Source organism: Thunnus thynnus, chromosome 9, assembly GCF_963924715.1.
Source record: "Thunnus thynnus chromosome 9, fThuThy2.1, whole genome shotgun sequence".
In the NCBI taxonomy this organism is placed as follows: Eukaryota; Metazoa; Chordata; class Actinopteri; order Scombriformes; family Scombridae; genus Thunnus; species Thunnus thynnus.
The window spans coordinates 7,824,695-7,843,160 of record NC_089525.1 but is presented as its reverse complement, the minus strand read 5'-3'; the positions used below and the strand labels follow the sequence as shown (position 1 = coordinate 7,843,160).

General features: G+C 39.4%; 1 protein-coding gene across 2 annotated transcripts in view; it reads right to left on the bottom strand.

Annotated features, from left to right (window-relative positions):
* The window catches only part of si:zfos-2326c3.2 (mitogen-activated protein kinase kinase kinase kinase 4), a 64,437-nt gene that overhangs the window by 34,067 nt on the left and 11,904 nt on the right, over positions 1 to 18,466 (bottom strand). For both annotated transcript variants that reach the window (XM_067598602.1, XM_067598604.1), the window contains exons 3-14: positions 16,762 to 16,818; positions 12,071 to 12,196; positions 11,753 to 11,863; positions 9,711 to 9,801; positions 9,414 to 9,544; positions 7,862 to 7,916; positions 7,594 to 7,672; positions 6,007 to 6,179; positions 2,398 to 2,470; positions 1,683 to 1,806; positions 793 to 909; positions 344 to 478 (exon numbers count right to left, since the gene is read on the bottom strand). In XM_067598602.1, the coding sequence (XP_067454703.1) occupies positions 344 to 478; positions 793 to 909; positions 1,683 to 1,806; positions 2,398 to 2,470; positions 6,007 to 6,179; positions 7,594 to 7,672; positions 7,862 to 7,916; positions 9,414 to 9,544; positions 9,711 to 9,801; positions 11,753 to 11,863; positions 12,071 to 12,196; positions 16,762 to 16,818 (1,272 nt within the window). The remainder of the gene's footprint in view (positions 1 to 343; positions 479 to 792; positions 910 to 1,682; positions 1,807 to 2,397; positions 2,471 to 6,006; positions 6,180 to 7,593; positions 7,673 to 7,861; positions 7,917 to 9,413; positions 9,545 to 9,710; positions 9,802 to 11,752; positions 11,864 to 12,070; positions 12,197 to 16,761; positions 16,819 to 18,466) is intronic.

Below are 18,466 nucleotides of genomic sequence, written 5' to 3'. Positions count from 1 at the left end.
TGGTAAATACAGACATTATGTAACTTTGGTGACGCACATACCCCATCCAATCTAAAAAGTTGAGAGATTTTGTTAATTTGCATTCAGGGTCTGATTGGTTGAGGCAGTTTTGGTGCAAAAGTCAGATTATAACGCATTTATACAGGCTTCCCATCACTAACAATTTAACTGTTTATTTAATTTAATCTAATAAACAACAACTGTGGGGCGCAGGTGGAGCCACCCAAGGTAGAGTCAGAAACGCTTGCTTATACTGAGAACAAGGTAACGATTACTACACTTCTAAATCATCACACTGCAGGATCTAGCAACCGTCACTTCAAAACTAAGAGCTAATCTTTACCGGTCTCCTGTCACCCCTCCGGTTCCTGTCATCAAGCTGGATTCTGTTGTCATGGAGATCAGACTCCTCCCCGAGCAAGATCTCTTGAAGCTCCGCCCACTGAAAGGCACAGTCTGTCAGCTGCCGTCTCTGTTGCTGCAAACAGCAAAGCACCGGCAATCAAAAAAAAAATACACAAAACTATGTACACACACAGCTGGAACCCGTTGCAGGTCATTGTGGGGTCACATAGCATTCGTACAAATAAACATTTCCGACGTTAGAGGTGTTGCCAGAGCAGTTAGCGTGACCAGAGTAAGGATGTGACTCAGCAGGTGGAAAGTGACAATGTAGTGCCTCTTAAGACTGAAAGTTTCTCTTCCTCTGAAAGCTGTTAATTTCAGCTGCTCTCTTACACACTACTAATGCTGAGTGAATACAGATGAAAGATGAGAAGAAACAGTACTTACATCCTCTAACTTTTGCCGTTGCTCGTGCTGTTGTTGGATCCTCTTCTGTCTGTCAGCCAGTAACTGCTGCTTGTATCTTTCCTGCTCTGCTAACTGCTGCCTGTGCTGCTGTAACGCCTAGACATGAATTAATATCTGATTATATTTATGATAAAATTATGCAAGTCATACAGCTGGCTTTTAATACTCTGAAGACTTTGATTTACAGTTTAAATAAATTGGTTTAACACATTTCTTAGACAACGTGGGTGTTGAGTACGCACATCCAATAAAACTATCACATGGCCTGGATCAAAAATCACACTTAAAGGCAAAAATCAGAAAATCGGATTTGACAATGTCTGACGTAAATCTCTGGTAGATCGAAACGTTGCTTAATTGAAATTGCTGGGAGCTACTAGTGCAGTGTGCGGATCTTTTTTCAGATTTTGAACTAATTTCTTAACTGCACCAGTAAAATCCAAAGTGAGTTACCACCCTGATATGAGGCAGACGTCCCCTGAACTCTGACAAGAATGAAAGTTCATTTCTAGGTGTGAAATGGGATTAGTAATATTGATTTCACTCCTATTCTACTGTTCACGTGTTCATTTTTCTGCAGCTAAAATTAAGATTTGGGAAGTCAAATTTGGGAAGTGACGAGGCTGCAGCTCAGTTATAATAAAACCAGGAGCATGTTGGCCTTAAAAAGTACATTTACTGTGGCCATCACTAGTCTACAATTACCCAAATAAAAACAATTACAGATACATTCATTTCAACAACTGATGATCATTTTGATTTAAAGCGAGTGCTGATGGGATCACTGTAATCTACTAAAAATGACTATAAATAAGAAGTGAGGTACGGCTATGAATATGTACAAGGCTGAAAATGAGCTCAAGACGTACCTGTTGTCTTTGTTGACCGCCACCTCCTCCGTGGACTCCCTCTCTGGCCCCTTCACGGTCCTCTGTCTGTAAACGAAGAAACTCCCGTCTTAACGTCCACTCACCAGGAACATTTACTATGGAGCTGAAAGGGAAAGATAGAGACAGAAAGAGAGAGACAGAGGAACGGTGTGAATCATATTTACAAAGTCTGTTAAGTACAAAAGTACACTTGAGGATCAACAGAGAAAAACTAAATCACTGTTCATTCACCATAAAGATGGTCATGGGCACAGTCACACACACATACACACACTTTTAAGCTCATCCAAGGGGAAAGTGCTCAGTTCATAGTGCCATCTGCTGTTTGACGTCCAGGGACGATAACAGAGTGGCCAGTGCATCTGTGCACGCATGCACAGACTCACATGCCCTGTAGTAATTCATTAGCACTATAATGAGCACTTTAAATAGAGGGAAAGTGGCTTTGAATTTTTAAAAATACCAATTAGCGAAGCACCAATAATGATAGTGATGATAGTAGATGATTGCATGTTTACTTTACATGTTGCTGACTGTGTCTATCTTTCCATTTTATTAAGTCAACATTTCTTTCCACATACTGAAATCTCCAGCAACAACTGTGGTTGTGAATTATTTTTCTGCTGCACGGGTATGGATCCTTTCATCACACACTTCATATAGATATCTGTGCCTGGTGTGAATGAGCTTTTACCTGGGTTCTCCTTCCTCCTCTGCCACCTCATCTTCTTCTTCTTCACTGCCGCTATATTCGTACTCTGGACCCTCTGAGAGAGACAAAGAGGAAAATAATTTTTGGGTTATTATTACTGCATATAATTACTTGTGAGATAAAACATTAATTATAAAACCAAAAAACTCAATATCTCCTCACAGGGACAGCAAATGAAAACTTACTGGGTATTTTACTTTACTTTATTTGATAAAATAGTGAGATATCTACAGCACCAGTCAAAAGTTTGGACACACTTTCCCATTCAAGTGAATGGAAGTGGATCAGAGTGGATCTAAATATCTAAACATATAACAACAGACAACCTGACACACCAGATGTAGAGCATTTGTGGAATGTGTCCCGCTTCACATCAGTGTCTATGTTGACCACAGCTACAAGTCTGTCTTTGAACCCAGCAGTTTATCTGTTGTAAAATTCTGCCTCCAGTGTTGGTTAGAAGTGGGGCATGGGAATGGGCGGTGCCTGGAGTGAACGCTTTTGATGGGAACGCACTGGTGTGGGCATTCTCCTCCTCCTCTGTACAGTACTTTTCTGTGTCATCTGGCTTTCCCACAAGCCACTGTTTCATTAAAAATTCCTCCATGCCTGCCGTCTCGCTCCTGCGTCGTCTACCGCCAGTAGCAATTTTGTCATTATCAAAGCCACACGAAAGTGTAGTGCGGGCAAACTTGGGCAACAAAAAAGTAAATGAGAGTCTTGTTTAGTGGAGGACATATGGGGTAGAGTTGTTCTACCATGACTTCAGAACAGAGATGCTGAATCATCTTAATCCTCCTGACCTTGTGCACAAGCTGAGAAAACTTCTCACCCCTCCACATGGAGCTCCTACCATGGGACATATACAGTAACACATGTGTAATGTTGGGTCACAGGACATCACATGACCCATGCTTGCAACTTTGGCCACTACTCCAGCACAGTTACAGGGGGCTTATTATCCACAGGCTGGGAAGATGGGCCCAGCCAGCTTAGCATAACAACATTTGGCCAACATATGGTGTAAAAGTATCTCAGGACAACTCGAACATTTAGGTGACACGCCATATGTTGCCATTAACATCCTGAAAGGTAACACAATACAGGTGTGTTTGTTCAAACCGGAGAAAAGGAAGACACATTCTACTTGTGCAATCGACAGAGGAAATCTCTCCTCTGTTGCTGTGATGTCATCTTTGAAAGTTTGAGCTAAAACTATCTCTTACTGAGCCAAAGCTGCAGGAGAGAAGAGCATTGTGAGCGTAACAGCCTACTTTTCATGACCGAGATGGGGGTCTTTTTTTGTTTTTTCTTCCAAACATTGATAATCTTTGTCTTAACTGCACTCTTGGGCATACTGAAATGACACATCCTTTTTGCATCATTTCCGCATTGATTTTTTTTTTTTCTTTTCTTCTGTAGCACTGACTTTTTCCCACACGCACTAACACTACCAGGATTTCATAGCTGTGGAGGGGCACACATACACACACAAATCTGGTCTTACACAACACACTGCATGCACACTCACACACACACAGACACACACACACACAACACGTACAGCATGCAGAAAGTCTACCAGTCATTAGTGTGTTTTTATAAGCTAACAGAAGATTAGAACCAGATGGCCATTCTGTTTCCTCCTTCCTTCCCCTCTCAGCTTCTCTTACTCTCTCTCTGCTCTGTTTCTGTCTCTCTTTCTCTCTCTGTTATCACTGTCTCTTTCTGTCTTTCCTCTGCCCCGTCTGTCTCGTAGTTTTCCGAATGAAAATACATAAACCTAATGAACAAGACCACTGCTGGAATATCAACCTGTGAGAACAAAAAAAACAAGAGCAAAGGCATAAATATCTTCTCTTCCCCTTCCCCTAACTCTTTCGCTCACTGACTGTACATGTTGCCATCACATATTGAGCACACGCAATTTATCCCAAGTATAATGAATCTCAAGAACAGGACGAGGAAAATAAAATATTCTCATACTAAAAGTCTCTCTGCCTTTCTCCCTCCCTCTCCATATTCCTAATTTGTCTTCTTTGTCTCAACATCCCTCCCTCTCTCTCTCTCTCTCTCTCTCTCGCTCTCTCTCTCTCTCTTCTTCCCGCTTCTCCATTTCTGTGTCTGTCTCTTGTGTAGAACACTGTCCCAACTGAACGCTGTAGAAAAGGAAAGGAAAGGTCAGCCATGTGCAGCCTTTTGGCTCAACCCAGCATTCTCTCTTTTTCACTCTCTCGTTCATTTCGTCTGGCCGTCTCACTGTCGCCCTTCCCTCATTTCTCTCTGTATCCAAGCCAATTAAAAATATTTGGAATAACTTTTTCACAGATGTTAAAATAGGAATGAAAAATATATATCAAAACCCCGGCGTTTTCCATAACATTTGATAACTAAACTGGTGCTTCCTTACCTAAAAACAGTGATGGGTATCAATCTAAGCAGTCAATGCTGATATCACTACTACATCATTCACTTTAATTCATTGTAACATAGCTAGTAGGCATTTTTAAACTGCCGCCACGCTGTTTTTCCCAGTGTTTTAATTATGTTAACTTGAGCACATCGGTTAATTACATTTGACCTTCTGTTTGGGTTCTGTGTACTACAGTAATGGTGGACAGATTGGGTTTACTAGCAAAATGAATAAAGATGCATCAAAGTGCAATATATGCAAAATAAGTTGTAGGGCACATTGCGAAACACTAGAATACCTAATGATACATTCCCATAAACAGCATGCTATAAATTAGCAAAACTGCAGTGATTTTGACAGTCTGAGCAAAACAGCTGCTGGGCGCTCACTGCAGCTGGTGGACTGTCTCCTCAAGTGTTTTGGTAGTTTTACTTCCACCACATTTGGGCTAAAAACCAGATAATGTAGTGAATGTGTGATTCACAATATAAAATGTGAAGACGTCTATTTGTATAACTTGTTGAAATTCCATTAGCTACCAAAAATAACTTATCAAATTGCCCTTGTCCCTGGGAATCACATCCCAAACAAATAAACCATTCAAACAATGTCGGGCAGCGATGATGATTCAGTCTAGGAGAAATAAAAATGTGGTGAATCAGGACAGGTTTTCAACACTTTCTCCTTTTCTTTTAGGGTTAGGGTTAGTGTTTAGTTTAGTGCTTCAAAGAGTCAAGCTGTGCTCCTTTTGGGTTTTGGTTGCACATTTTGTGTTTGTGTGTGTTGGAGTCAGGACACTATTTCATGGCAAAAGTCACAAGGCTCTCTTCCTGTACTGTTAATCATTCTACATAAGTGTGTCATTTGAAAAATGTTACTGTAAATTCAGCAAAGGATAGTTCAATCACAGTGAGTCAGATATATAAATTCTATTCAGCTGCTGTGAAATTTGAATAAAAGAAGTCATGAAATTCCTGAGAAAAGAATTCTTGTCCCAGTTCAGGGTTAATAAATGATATTAAAACAAAAACAGCAACCAAAAGAGCAGACTACAGTTAATCTTCTGTGCATTCAAACATCTACTGTAAATATATCTCCTGTCCTCTAACCCCTTCACACATCCAATACCAGTATATCCTGCATCATCCATTATCCTTCCACCATTCATTTCTCCTCACCTTTCTCTCTCTTCTTCCTGGTTCTGTCCAGGTGATCTTTGAGCATGATGCGGACTTGTCTTTCATTAGCTAGATCCCTGATGAAAGCGTGTCTCAGCAGGGCATCAGTTGTGGGTCGATGCAGATGGTTCTTGACAAGACAGCTATCGACAAACGTCAAGAACCGCTTGGACCTGTGAAAGTCAGGAAGGGGGAGAAGAGAGACGAAAATAAAATAAAATGTTAGCATGAAGAGAGGTTCAGAATGTGGGTAAAAACCTATAGAGTTCAATAATATAGCTTCCTTTCAACACTGACAACCCGTTAACTGACGGAGGTTTCAGGTTAGATCATAAGCACCTAGTTAGTCCTTGCCTGACACAGTCCTGCTCACTCACTGAGGCATTAAAATCGGTGAATATAATTTATGTATTTATTCAAAACTGCAAAAGCCCTCTTAACTCTCAGCTGCAGCATGCATTTCACTTTATTTACTTATTCTTTTCATGTTTATCACTGTTTGCCACTTAAAATATTAAATCATGGTCATATAACAAGATTGGACCCTTCAATTTAAGTTAAGAATGACTTTTTTAAGGGAATGCTAGAATATAGGCAGTATAATTAAAAACATAGAAATGGGATGCCAAACACATACAACAATGTATAAATATGAATACAGTCCAAAAACCAAGCAAACTAAACAATGAAAAGATCCAAATGCAGTCAAAATTACATTAAAATTACATTCAGTTACATTCAAAAGTAATAGAACAATGGTCAGAGGTATTTAAATCAATGAAAGCCACTTTAAACTGTCACAAAATTCTTAAATATTTGTTAAAACTCACCTAAAGAATGCAAACTAGTAATCACTTTTTGCAGTGCTACCAAGGAAAATCCAGTCAAAAATGTTGAGTTGAATGTTTGAAGCTTTAATCAAGTAATATCGAATGGTTAAAAAACCCACTACCAACATTTGAGAGGCATGTTGTCTGTGCTGTGAAGTCATAGAAAACAAGGAAGGAATATGTGTTGCTGCTTTATTTTTGGTGTGCTTGGAGCCATAGAGAGGCCCTGAGGTAGAAGGACTGGAGAGTTCTGCATATCCCAGTCTGTTGGAGCTATTAAAAGCTGTCCTATGAACTCGTGTTTCTCATGACATTAATAGTGAATGAAAGACAGCATGAGTTCAACCTCCAGTTCAATCTGAAGAGCTTATCCATTATATATGGAAGAGAAGAAGATAAGATGACAGTGAGGGCGAGGGGAGGAGTTCTTCATCAGGCATTTGTTAACTTGGAAAGTTAACAAGCTAAACTCTATTGTCGGACTGTCAAAATTGTTGCTAATTAACCATTTTAATGGAGGCCAAATGTATTACAGTCTATCAAAGTTCATCTTGTTGACTGGTGAACATGCCTGGACATGCAAGTGACTTGAACTCTCAGTTTCTTCGTGGGAGGAGAGTGTTATGTATCTCTCCTCTGACTGTCTGATGCGTAAAACCCACAACAAAGACTACTTTCAAGCCCAGTTTTCAGAGGAAAAACCTTAACACTGCCCTCTACATCCTGTGTATGTAAGGGTGTGTGCCCACAGGCTTACCATTTCTTTGATTTAAGTTTGGGTGGAGCGTTGCGTGGAATCAGAAACAGCGCTCTCATTGGATGCATGTCGCACAGAGCTACAAACAGAGATACAGAGTCAGAGAGTGAACAGAGAGAGAGAGAGAGAGAGAGAGAGAGGGAGAGAGAGAGAAAGGAACAGATGGGAACAGGGAGGGGAAGTTAGAGGAAAAATAAATCCTGAGTGAAAAACTATTCAACAATATCAATAAACAATGTGTGTATGTGTAGGTGTATTTCTAACTCACGAGGGGCTCCTTCAGCCATCTCTAAAGCAGTGATGCCTAAAGACCAGAGGTCACTCTGAGAACAAGAGAGACAGGAAAAAGTTGAGACTGATGCAGAGACAAAGCTGAGCTTGAGCTCTATTCATTTCCTTTAAACTTTGGATGTCCTCTGTATATTCAAACAGTAAATCAGTCTGTACGTGATGTTGTTAGTGTTTCACAGACTTCACGCCAAACGTCTGGCATTTTAGAAAAACAAAAAGAAAAAATTAAAGGACCTGTAGATTCCTTTCACTAATGTAGCAGATTTCTAAAGTCTATATTTAATAACTTCCAGAGAAGTATACAATTAGAACTATGATATATCTAATCAGCAATTTGATAAAAAATTTAAATAAAGTTTGCTCAGCATCACGAAAGACTCTCTCAAAAGATGTTCTGTCAGTGATTAAATTCTGTTGAATAGAAAGTGATGTAGGTTAAGTACTCATTTACACCTACACCTCATGCACCAGATAACTATCCTATCTTTAAAAAAGCTTAAGTGTAAATGCATCCAAAGACATTGGAAATGAAGTGAAATCCCATCAAGTTCTAGCCAACAAGTTGTAAATGCATCAGTTTCTCCAAGATGCAGATGTAATCTTCACTCCTCCCGAGTGTAACTACGCGCTCTGTGGAAACAGCTGCTACATGGTCTGTCCCCAGTGATAATGAAGCTGAAGTCACACTGATATTACACTGAGTTCAGCCGTCATCCTCCCTTGATTTTTAAAGCAACAGGAGAAAGCAGCTCCAGTGATTTCGACACATAAAATCATACAGACGGCGTAACATGCTTTTGTAGCGTTTATTTGATCCCCGATCAGTTCCAACACTAAATGATGTGTGGGGGCGAGGGACAGCATGAATGAGAGACAGTGAAGACGGTAATACTTTTGTCTTGCCTGCGGTCCATCGATGCTGAACTAGATTGATAGTTGTTAGCTTGGTCCTTGCTTTTGTTGTTTGTAACTAAACTTTTTAAGTGAGGAAGTTCTTCTTCTGACATGTTTGGCAGTTACCAAACAGCTTCAGATGAATTACCACCGCCCTCCGGACTGGAGTAGGGCCAATTTGCATATATATACAGTAGATGGCTGTGTGTACACAAAAGTCTTAAATCACCTCTGGATTTTATCCCAATATAAGACACTTGAAATGATAAGTGTAAACGGAGCCTTGATTCAGTCCATCTGCACAACAATTCATTCCAATCTCTGCTTTTCTGTCTGAATGTGTCGTTGTATGTGGCTGATGAGTTCTTCGTTCTTGCCTTCAGACAGCATCACATCTGGCCTGCATTAGCTACTCCTAAAGAACAAGACCTTTCACAGCACTGTTTAATATTTGAAGTGCTTTCAATTTTCCTGGCGGATGCCTCACTAATATATTCATAAAAATAATGAAGTCATCCCAGCTGATGGGAACTAACCTAATTTTCAAGTGTATTTTTTGCAACATCTCAGACAGTCAACAAAAAAGTAGCTTGAGGTTTGGCTGTAACCATGACTATTTCTGTGTAATTAAGTACCCTATAGTCATATGTGGCCTCGGGATTCTCGTCACAGGCGATGACCTCAGGAGCCATCCAGTAAGGAGTGCCGATGAAAGTGTTCCTTCGGCCGATCGTCTTGTCCAGCTGAGCCGACACTCCAAAGTCAACTGGAACATCAAAAATGAAAATGAAAACAACCAAAATGTTGACTTCATTATGAGGTGTTTGTGATTTACGTCTGTATGTATGACTGTGGAATTGTTCTGAAGTTTTGCCCGGAGGTTTGTGTGTGTACTTGAGAAAAACCACAGTGCTTGTGTCGATGTGTCATACCCAGTTTGACTTCAGCATTCTCTGTGAGCAAAACATTTTGTCCCTTAATATCTCTGTGAATCACATGATGGGAGTGAAGATGGGAAAGACCCTGGAAGACAAACATACACAAAACACACACACACAGATACACACAGTCAGATGATCACTATCTATAAATATGAGGTCGCAAAGAGTAGTAGCATTTCAAGCTTGTTGCACTGCTTTTCTTTTCCATGAAATACTTTTGCTTCAGGTGGCAGAGTAACCTTGTAGCCTTGGCTACCAATCGTGGTGCAGATTGAATGTATGTGTAATTTTGTCTGTGTTTGTGTGTGTGTGTGTGTGTGTGTGTGTTTGTACTCTCGCTTCTTCAAAGGAGGTTAAATAAACAGAGGAAGCGAGTCTTATTTCAGACAATGACTTCACCATGCTATGCTGAGTGTGTGTGTTTGTGTGTGTATGTTAAAACAAAGAGGAGACAGCATGGCTGATAACAGCAGAGAAACCCCTGGCATCAATCCAGAGGCCTTTGTCTCATGTATCGTGCTGCTAAAAATCATCTCTGTGTCATTTTGTCCTTCAAAATGACAGCAAGGTCAGACATGTTGGAACTAAGTTGATATGAGTTGATATAGCGTGTGTGCATATGCAGGTTTGTTAGTTGAGCCACAAACACAAGCACAAACACAGAAAGCAGTGCAAATATCCCGGGGTCTTTCTCAGGACCTTGTGATCTCATAACGATAACCATAACATCTTACAGACATGTGTTTAAAACAGGCCTTTTAAGTATATACATAAAAAAATAAATCCATTATTCCCTCATAGTCACAGTGGGAAAACTTGAGAGGGATACTGATCCCTGAACATAAAGAAGTATCACTGTCATCTCGGTTCTTCTCTTTGATGCTTTGGCAAGAGTTACAAAGCTAAAAGTAGCATCATGTTTCTCATCTGGCCTTTTGTTTGCATCCGCACGCAATTTATGGCCTCTGTTTTTAACAGCTCAAAAAACTGCCTTTATCGTAACACCATCTAAGGAAGAAGTTCCCTTGTGATTCTTTGTATACATCATTCAGGCAAAATGTTTGGGTTATTTGAAGACTGAGGGTTTAGAGGTTTGTTCATTAGCGAAACTGACACCACAAAATCCCTAGTTGTTCTGCTCTGTTTGTGGGCAAGTTTCATTCACAAAAATGTCACCCTAGAGTAAAAAAAAAAAAAAGCTTCAAGTCCTGTCACTAGACATACTAAATGAGCGGTGTCAGTAGACGTGTTAGAACAAACAGGAAGTGAATACAGCTGCCAACGACGTGTCATCAGTGCAGTGCCATATTATTACTGACATAAAGAGGGGGTGGTTTGACATGAAATTAGCTGCTGAAAAGCATCTTTCTAAAGCAAAGCAGGTCATGATGGGAGGCAGTCAAGGAGATGTGACAGTCATGGAGATGGACGATACAATATTATACAGTAGGTGATGTTAAACTGTTGGCTGCAACAGAGGATGTTGCCTGAGACAGAGACCTGCAGAAAGACCCTGAGGCAGCTGTCAGAGTGAGAGAAGCTTCCAAGCAACTACTGAAATGTATAAGTTGCAATGCCAATATATCCTACTAAAATCATTAAAAAAGCATGTCAAACCTCTCAGTAAATTGGAAAGCTTTAATGAATATCACACTTATAAGAATATTTATGTTAGTTTTAGCTGATTTCGGTAACCTATTTAAACTCCAACTTCATTCAGATGAAGGCATTATGATTCTTAAGTCAGACAAAGTCTCCCCCCGTGGAGAGACTGTAGACTATCTGAACATGACTCATATAAGAAGTCTGGACCACTCGTAAATTTTGTTGCTTGCTAGGAGAAAACTGAGAAAGAAATATGAGAAAATTGTTGCATGCAATCACTCATACGTGCCACCAAGAATGAATCTGTTCCTAAGAGCGGTTGCTGCATGAAACGCAATGTTACTTATTGGAGACTGGACCAAAACATTTATGGGTGTATGGTGTGTATGCATGCTGTGTAGTGTGCTTGTGTGGTGCTTTGACATTACCCTGAGCACCTCTCGGCAGATATAAGCAATCCAGTCCTCTTTCAGAGAGTTCCCCTTCGTCTTCTTCACCAAGTCTGTCACCGAGCCGGCTCCACAGTACTCCATCACCAACTACATGGACAGATAGAGAGATGCCAATCAGACACACGAGCAAAAATAACAACAACCATTTATGTTATGATCTTAAAATTAAAACACATAATATGAAACATATGATAATGTCATATAGGATAAGCCCAGGAGGGTAGCAGCTATTTAATAAAAAATGAGTAATTTCAGTTACAGTAACAAATAAAACCTAGAGACTAGTTTACAAACCCAGAGTTGGTGGTCCTGTCCAGCAGGACCTTTCTTAATAAAAGCTCCATAATAGGTAGCGATGTTTCTATGGTGGGAATAACTCTTCAACATGTTGATCTCCAGCTTTATCTCCTCTTCTTCCTCCTGAACATAACAGAAAGAAATGATACTACATGCATATTAGGTTTTTAAAATATCAGTGTCACAGTGATTGAATGGCATTAAATGGTTGAACTGTTGTAGAAATGCAAAGCTTCGCGGAGAGGAGTGATGTGTCTCTTTTGGCATAACTTTTCGACCGTACTCTTTCTCAGAGAAAGTTTAAACATAACTCACGACAGAGCTCGTTCCGATCTACACCACATACGTCATTAGCACATAGTACTGAGTATTACACCTCAGAACTCTATCCTCACTTCCTGCTTGTTCTTCCCTTTAAATATACATGATTCAACTATACATCAGAAATATGAGATATATATATATATATATATATATATATATATATATATATATATATATATATATATATATATATACATATATAATAATGACACATGTTTAATTCTGCTTGTGTGGTGAAGGCTGACAGGTGGCCATTTGTAAAACTTTTTTTTAAATTTTCATTTCAAGAGCCCACACAACACAGTGGGTACACATCCAGACATTAGACTTTTGTGTGACCTCCAGATGACCTTTCATCCAGCTACTGGACCTTTATTCCGCTAATCCCATTTCTCCACAAAGCAACTCAGGTTGGTCAGTGTTATGAGACGCATGCAGTGAAAGAGAGAGCAGGCGAAACAGAGTGCGGCAACTTTTGTGCTCTCTTTATAGATTGAGGAAATGACTTGTGACTTCTCAGAATCACCAAACCCCTATATAGACAGTGGACTGCGGGAGAAAGAGGAGAGGTGGAGGAGAAGAGGAGTGGAGGAAGGAGAGTGGAGGTGGAGGGGCTGGATGCGGCTGTTAATCAGAAGAGAGGAAACAACAGAGAGCTTCTCCCAGTCACTGACCTCCTTTAAATCTCCACAGGACAGGAGGGGAGAAAATGACAAGGCAGAGTTTGAACTTTCACCTCCATCTGAAACACAAAGCCCCCTGCCTGTGTCTGCAGTTGGTGTGTGTGTGTGTGTGTGTGTATATGTGTGTGTGTGTGTGTGTCTGTGTGTGTGTGTCTGTGTGTGAGAGAAGGGAGATAATAGCCAAGCATTTCCTGCGAAAGAGTTTGTCTGCAACACAGAAGTCCCAGAAACTACTTGAGCCAGTTTAGATTCTGGGCAATTTACTAGGGCTGTAACTAATGATTATCTCTGTCAATGAATCTGCTGCTTATTTTTTCAATTATTCAAGAGTTTCAAAAGTCAAAGATATTCAGTTTACTATCACAAAAAAGCAGCAAATCCTAAAAACTGAGAAGCTGGAATTATGCAATTTTTGCTTGAAGGGGACATATCATGCTCTTTGTGATTTTCTGTGATTTATATACTGTTATGATGTCAGATGTCTATGTTAAACGTGGTCAAAGTCAAAAGCCAGGGCTTCAGCCTGCACTGAACACTTCGTTTGCAATGTTATCTCTACTCCCTGCTTGTGAGGACATCAGATTGTTCACGCCCACAAACAGCCATCCTTTCCGTAGTCTTTGTTGCTAAGATTGTTGTTAAGGTTGTTCTGCGAATGTTTACGATGTCCATTCACATATTTCAGATCGGATTCTGGCTCAAACATGTACGGATGTATTTAAGAAGTTTCCACATCGAGTAAAGAACAAGAAAAAGAAATATAATCCGACTACTACTGTTTGTTTACAGAGTCTGTCAAAGGACAGCTTCCAAAAGTTGGCCAATCAGAACAGAGTGGGCTCATTGGGAGGAGGGCCTTAAAGAGACAGGAGCTAAAACAGCCTGTTTCAGACGGAGGCTGAACTGAGTGGCTGCATAAAGAACCGGTATAAAATAAATAAGGAGTTCTCTTTACTGTAAATCATGCAAAGATATTCCAGTAGAGCCCCAGAATTTAAAAAAAACATAATATATAATATAAATATAGACCTGGAAATGTGCGTTATTTGTCCCCTTTAAACAAGACTTACAGTGTACAGCCATGCTAGCAGCTCTTGTACATAGGCACAGCAGTACTTTGAGCTAAATGCTAATGTCAGCTAGTCGACATGCTCGCAATGATAATGCTAACATGCTGATGTTTAGCAGGTTGAATGTTTACTATGTTCATCTTAGGGGTGACAGGACATGTCATTTTGGCAGTTATTTGGTCATAAACCAAAGTATTGGACAAACTGAAATTCTGTCCAAAACATCTGTCCAAATTTCATGGTACTTCATCCATGTTTAGATATTTCAGTGTGGACCGCATAGTTGAACCGACCAACACACCCTCATTACCATCCCTAGAGCGATGGTGCTAGCATGTCCAAAATTACTTAAATAATCAATCAATTATCAAAACAGTAGCAATTGATTTTCAGCTGTGCAATTTACACAAACGGTCTAGAATTCACAATGTCTATTCACATATTCCTCGACAGATCTTCCTGAGAGTGCAAGGAAGGGGTCAACCTGACCACGTTAGAAACACCGCAGTCAAAACCTGCTTTGCTACTTTATGGCCGGCCTGCTTCACACAACCTGCTGCAACATGCTATTATTAGCCCACAAATAACACCAATATGCTCCCACTACTGCTCTACATGTGTAAACCACAAGCAATATACAATAAAACCTCCACACCTCACCTGTTTGTCCCCTTGTACAGCTGTAAGATCACAGGGCAGAACACACATAGTCAAATCATCTCCTTGCATAGACCCAAACTAAGTGTTAAAGGTGTAATCCGTAATCCATATATAACTGCAAGGCTATCCCCACCACTGAGGTTCAAAATATAGCATTAGAGATATTTTTCATCCTCATATTGATTCACAGAATAAGTCTTATTAACATTTTATATCACCAAAGCTGTCCAAGATTGTGGCTTTAAAACTGTGACAGTGAATAGAAGTTTAATATCAAAGAAATTTGCCTGGAATCTAATAAAAAACTACTTCTGGGTCAAAACAGAAATATTGATAGGACTGTGAGAAAGAGGAGAGTATTTCTTGTGATTTAATTTTGTGAGGCTGGAGATATATTTCAGTAGAATTGTGATTGATCCTCACTTTGCGTCTATGCTTTGGGTGAGGGAGAGTTAAGAGGGGTTGTCAAATGTGTTGTAAAAGTTCCATCACTTCAATTACCTGCGTGAGGGTGAGGGAGAACTGAATTTGAAAAGGAAAGAAGAGAGACACGCTGCAACAGGAAATCATTTAGTCTAATAATGAGTTTCAAAACTTTTTCGCAAGTGTAAACATCTGCAAATGTTGTATATTATTTTACTTTTATCCAAAGCAACTTGTTTAAAGGAAGTACGTCCATTATTAAAATCTTATGTGCTGTTTTTTTTTTTTAGGGATAATGTCATGGAAAGCTGCAATACTAGAGATGAAGGAATCGAATAATTCTGTAATTACGTTTTGGTGTCTAAAAACTAACTCACTATAATAATCATACTTTGTGGATCATCATGTTGATTTATAACATTGCTTCTCTCTCTCTCTCTTCCCCTCCCTCACTTTTCATCTGCTGTTTTATGGCTCTATTGACTCCCCTCTCTGTTTCTCTGAATGCTGGCCATCCACAACAGTTTCTCTTCTCTCATCATCTTTTCAAGTTTAAATAACACCAAAGTGAAGAACTGATCCAACAGAACCCATAAAATAATCTTAGTTATCATTTATATGGTGAATTCTTATTGGCTGGTAGGTGTGAATTAAATTTTCATAAACCAGACAGTATAACTGAACACCCATTTCTTTTTTTGTTCCATTTAAATATTTGACAGGAAGTTAAAACACCTCGCCCAACCTTGTGAAACATACTCCTTACTGTTTAGCTGGGTTGCCTAGCAATGCGCTCAGCACAAATTGTAAGGTATGGGAACTATATTTTACGAAATTTAAACCGAAAAGCGAAAAAATTAGCAATATCTGTGAAGAAACACTCAACACAAAGCATAATCCTTGCTTTAAACTTCTCAAATTGTTCCATCTTTTTGAACCAGCATGATGCACTTCTCCACTGCCCATTCAAATGACTTCAGTGAGTGCATTTTCATTATGTGTCTTGTAAGATAACAGGCAGATAACGACCATGCCCACTGGCATATACACAGACAGCAGGCGCCTGCTGAGACCAAAAAATATTAAATCCAAATTTCTTCCTTTTGGGTACTTAATTTTCCTCAAATGAGAGCACAAGACAACTAATGTACCAGGAAATAAAAATGTAATTATATTATTACAATTGCACTATAAATTCACATTTAAGCCGATCGTAAAATTCCTTATGCAAGGATCCGCGTGCCTCAAACATGAGAAGGAACCAGATCGGCTTGCTGTAATGTCCTTATGAATGGGTCATGTGTGTAAAAAAAAAAAAAGAAGAAAAAAAGATATGTCATGTACAGTATAATTTACATTGACAGCATGATTATCTTTTACTTCTGGCAAGTTTGAAATTAATTTGACTTGATGTTTCACATTTAATATTCTATCTTTTTTTTAACCAAAGATGGGAGTGAGGAGAGGAAGGGTGAAACTGAGAGTAGATGTAGAGAGAAGAGTTTGTGATTTAATGTAATGCTTTTACCTCTGTGACTTCCATGACTTTGATAGCTGCCAGTTGGCCTGTCTTGACATGGCGACCCTGGTGGGATACATAAAGAGTGAGTTTAGTTCACAAGATAGGCCTACTAAAAACTAGTATGCAGATTTTTTTTTTTTGTCTTGACATAGAAAGAAACATACTGTATAATGAACAACATGGTAAAGTACAGTGGGCAAGATGCTGAACAACAGGAAGATTATAATCATTATAGATTTGGTAGGAAAAACTCCCAAATCCCACAAGGACACAAGTTCTCACATATGACCAAAACAGAAAATAGACATCCATTAAAAGTTTATGCTGCAAATTTGTGCAAGGCAAAAACAGTAAGGACAAAAAGCCAAATCTGCGTGAAATTGTGGATGACGAGAAGACTGGAAACTCTCTGCGCTGAAACTTGGATGAACTACATTATGAAAAAATACTCCCTCCTTCCCATTCCAGATGACTCTTCATAAGTTTATATTTACTAAATCACAGGTGCAACTGTGCAAACAAGGACGGCTTGAAATGTAAAAAAATAACTAATAACCAAATATCATATGATTTTATCTCCAGTTTGCATCAATTGGCCCAGATCATACAGACTCGGTCCAACTTGATCTGATTAGTGTTGATGTTTAAATCCTAAGTATCCTTTAGTAACGCACAGACAAATTACAACAAATCCTTTGAGTGAATACTGATGGTGTGATATCATTTTCAATACTTGTGGGAACGTCTACATAATTTCATTTTCTGGTGAGAGCCGCAGTCAGAAAGAACAAGACAGGACGCGAGATGAGAGCGAGCGAGAGAAAGAGGGAGCAAGTGAGCACAGAGGGCCGTGGCTGTAAAGTGCAGTCAGGTGAAAAAAGGGAAAATTGAAAACCTTGTCATGAGTCAGAAAGCTGACCAGATACTAGAGTAACTACTCTATAAGCCTTTAAGCTGTGATGTATGACAGGGTTTGGAGTGTGTGTATGTGTGTGTATGTATAAAAAAGACCGGAGGGCATGACAAATCCCACTATACTCAATCAGTTAGCTAATATTCAGGTATAGACACAGACCTAGAGAAAAAACTGTGAGATAAAAATGGATGGAGAGCTTCACACATTTTCAATATTTTCCTATTTATGTTTTATTCTCTCTGCAGCTAAATCTTAGAGACACTCTCTATCCCTTTTCAGAGAAATATTGCTCACGTGATGATTTCCTCACTAGAGACAGAGTAGTCCACGGAGGACAGCGGGGTGTTGAAACCGATGTGTCTAAATCAACTATTTCCACATCAGAGGAGTTACACTCATCAGCCAGCTGAATGGATGCTGAATATTATTATCTTGGTTTATTTTGTAACAATGTCTGATGTGGTTTACATTCACATGAAGCTACTGTTGTTCTTCTCAATAAACTTTTTTTTTTTTTTTTAGTTTCAATAACCCATTTACTACCATATCAACCATACTACCAATATCATCCACTGCGGGTGAAGCTGTATCATGATTCTCCAACTAGGTTTTGCTTATGTCAGTTCACCAAGTCAACGGTTACTGCAGGGAGATCGGGGGGGGAAAATTGAACATGGGAAATGGGCTGGACATCTGTGGCAAATATGTAAAGGTAAATATGTAAATATGTATATGTGCCTTAGTTGGAGCATTCTGGGTCAAAGTTATGAAAGTCCAGAGTGGATGGTTTGGTTC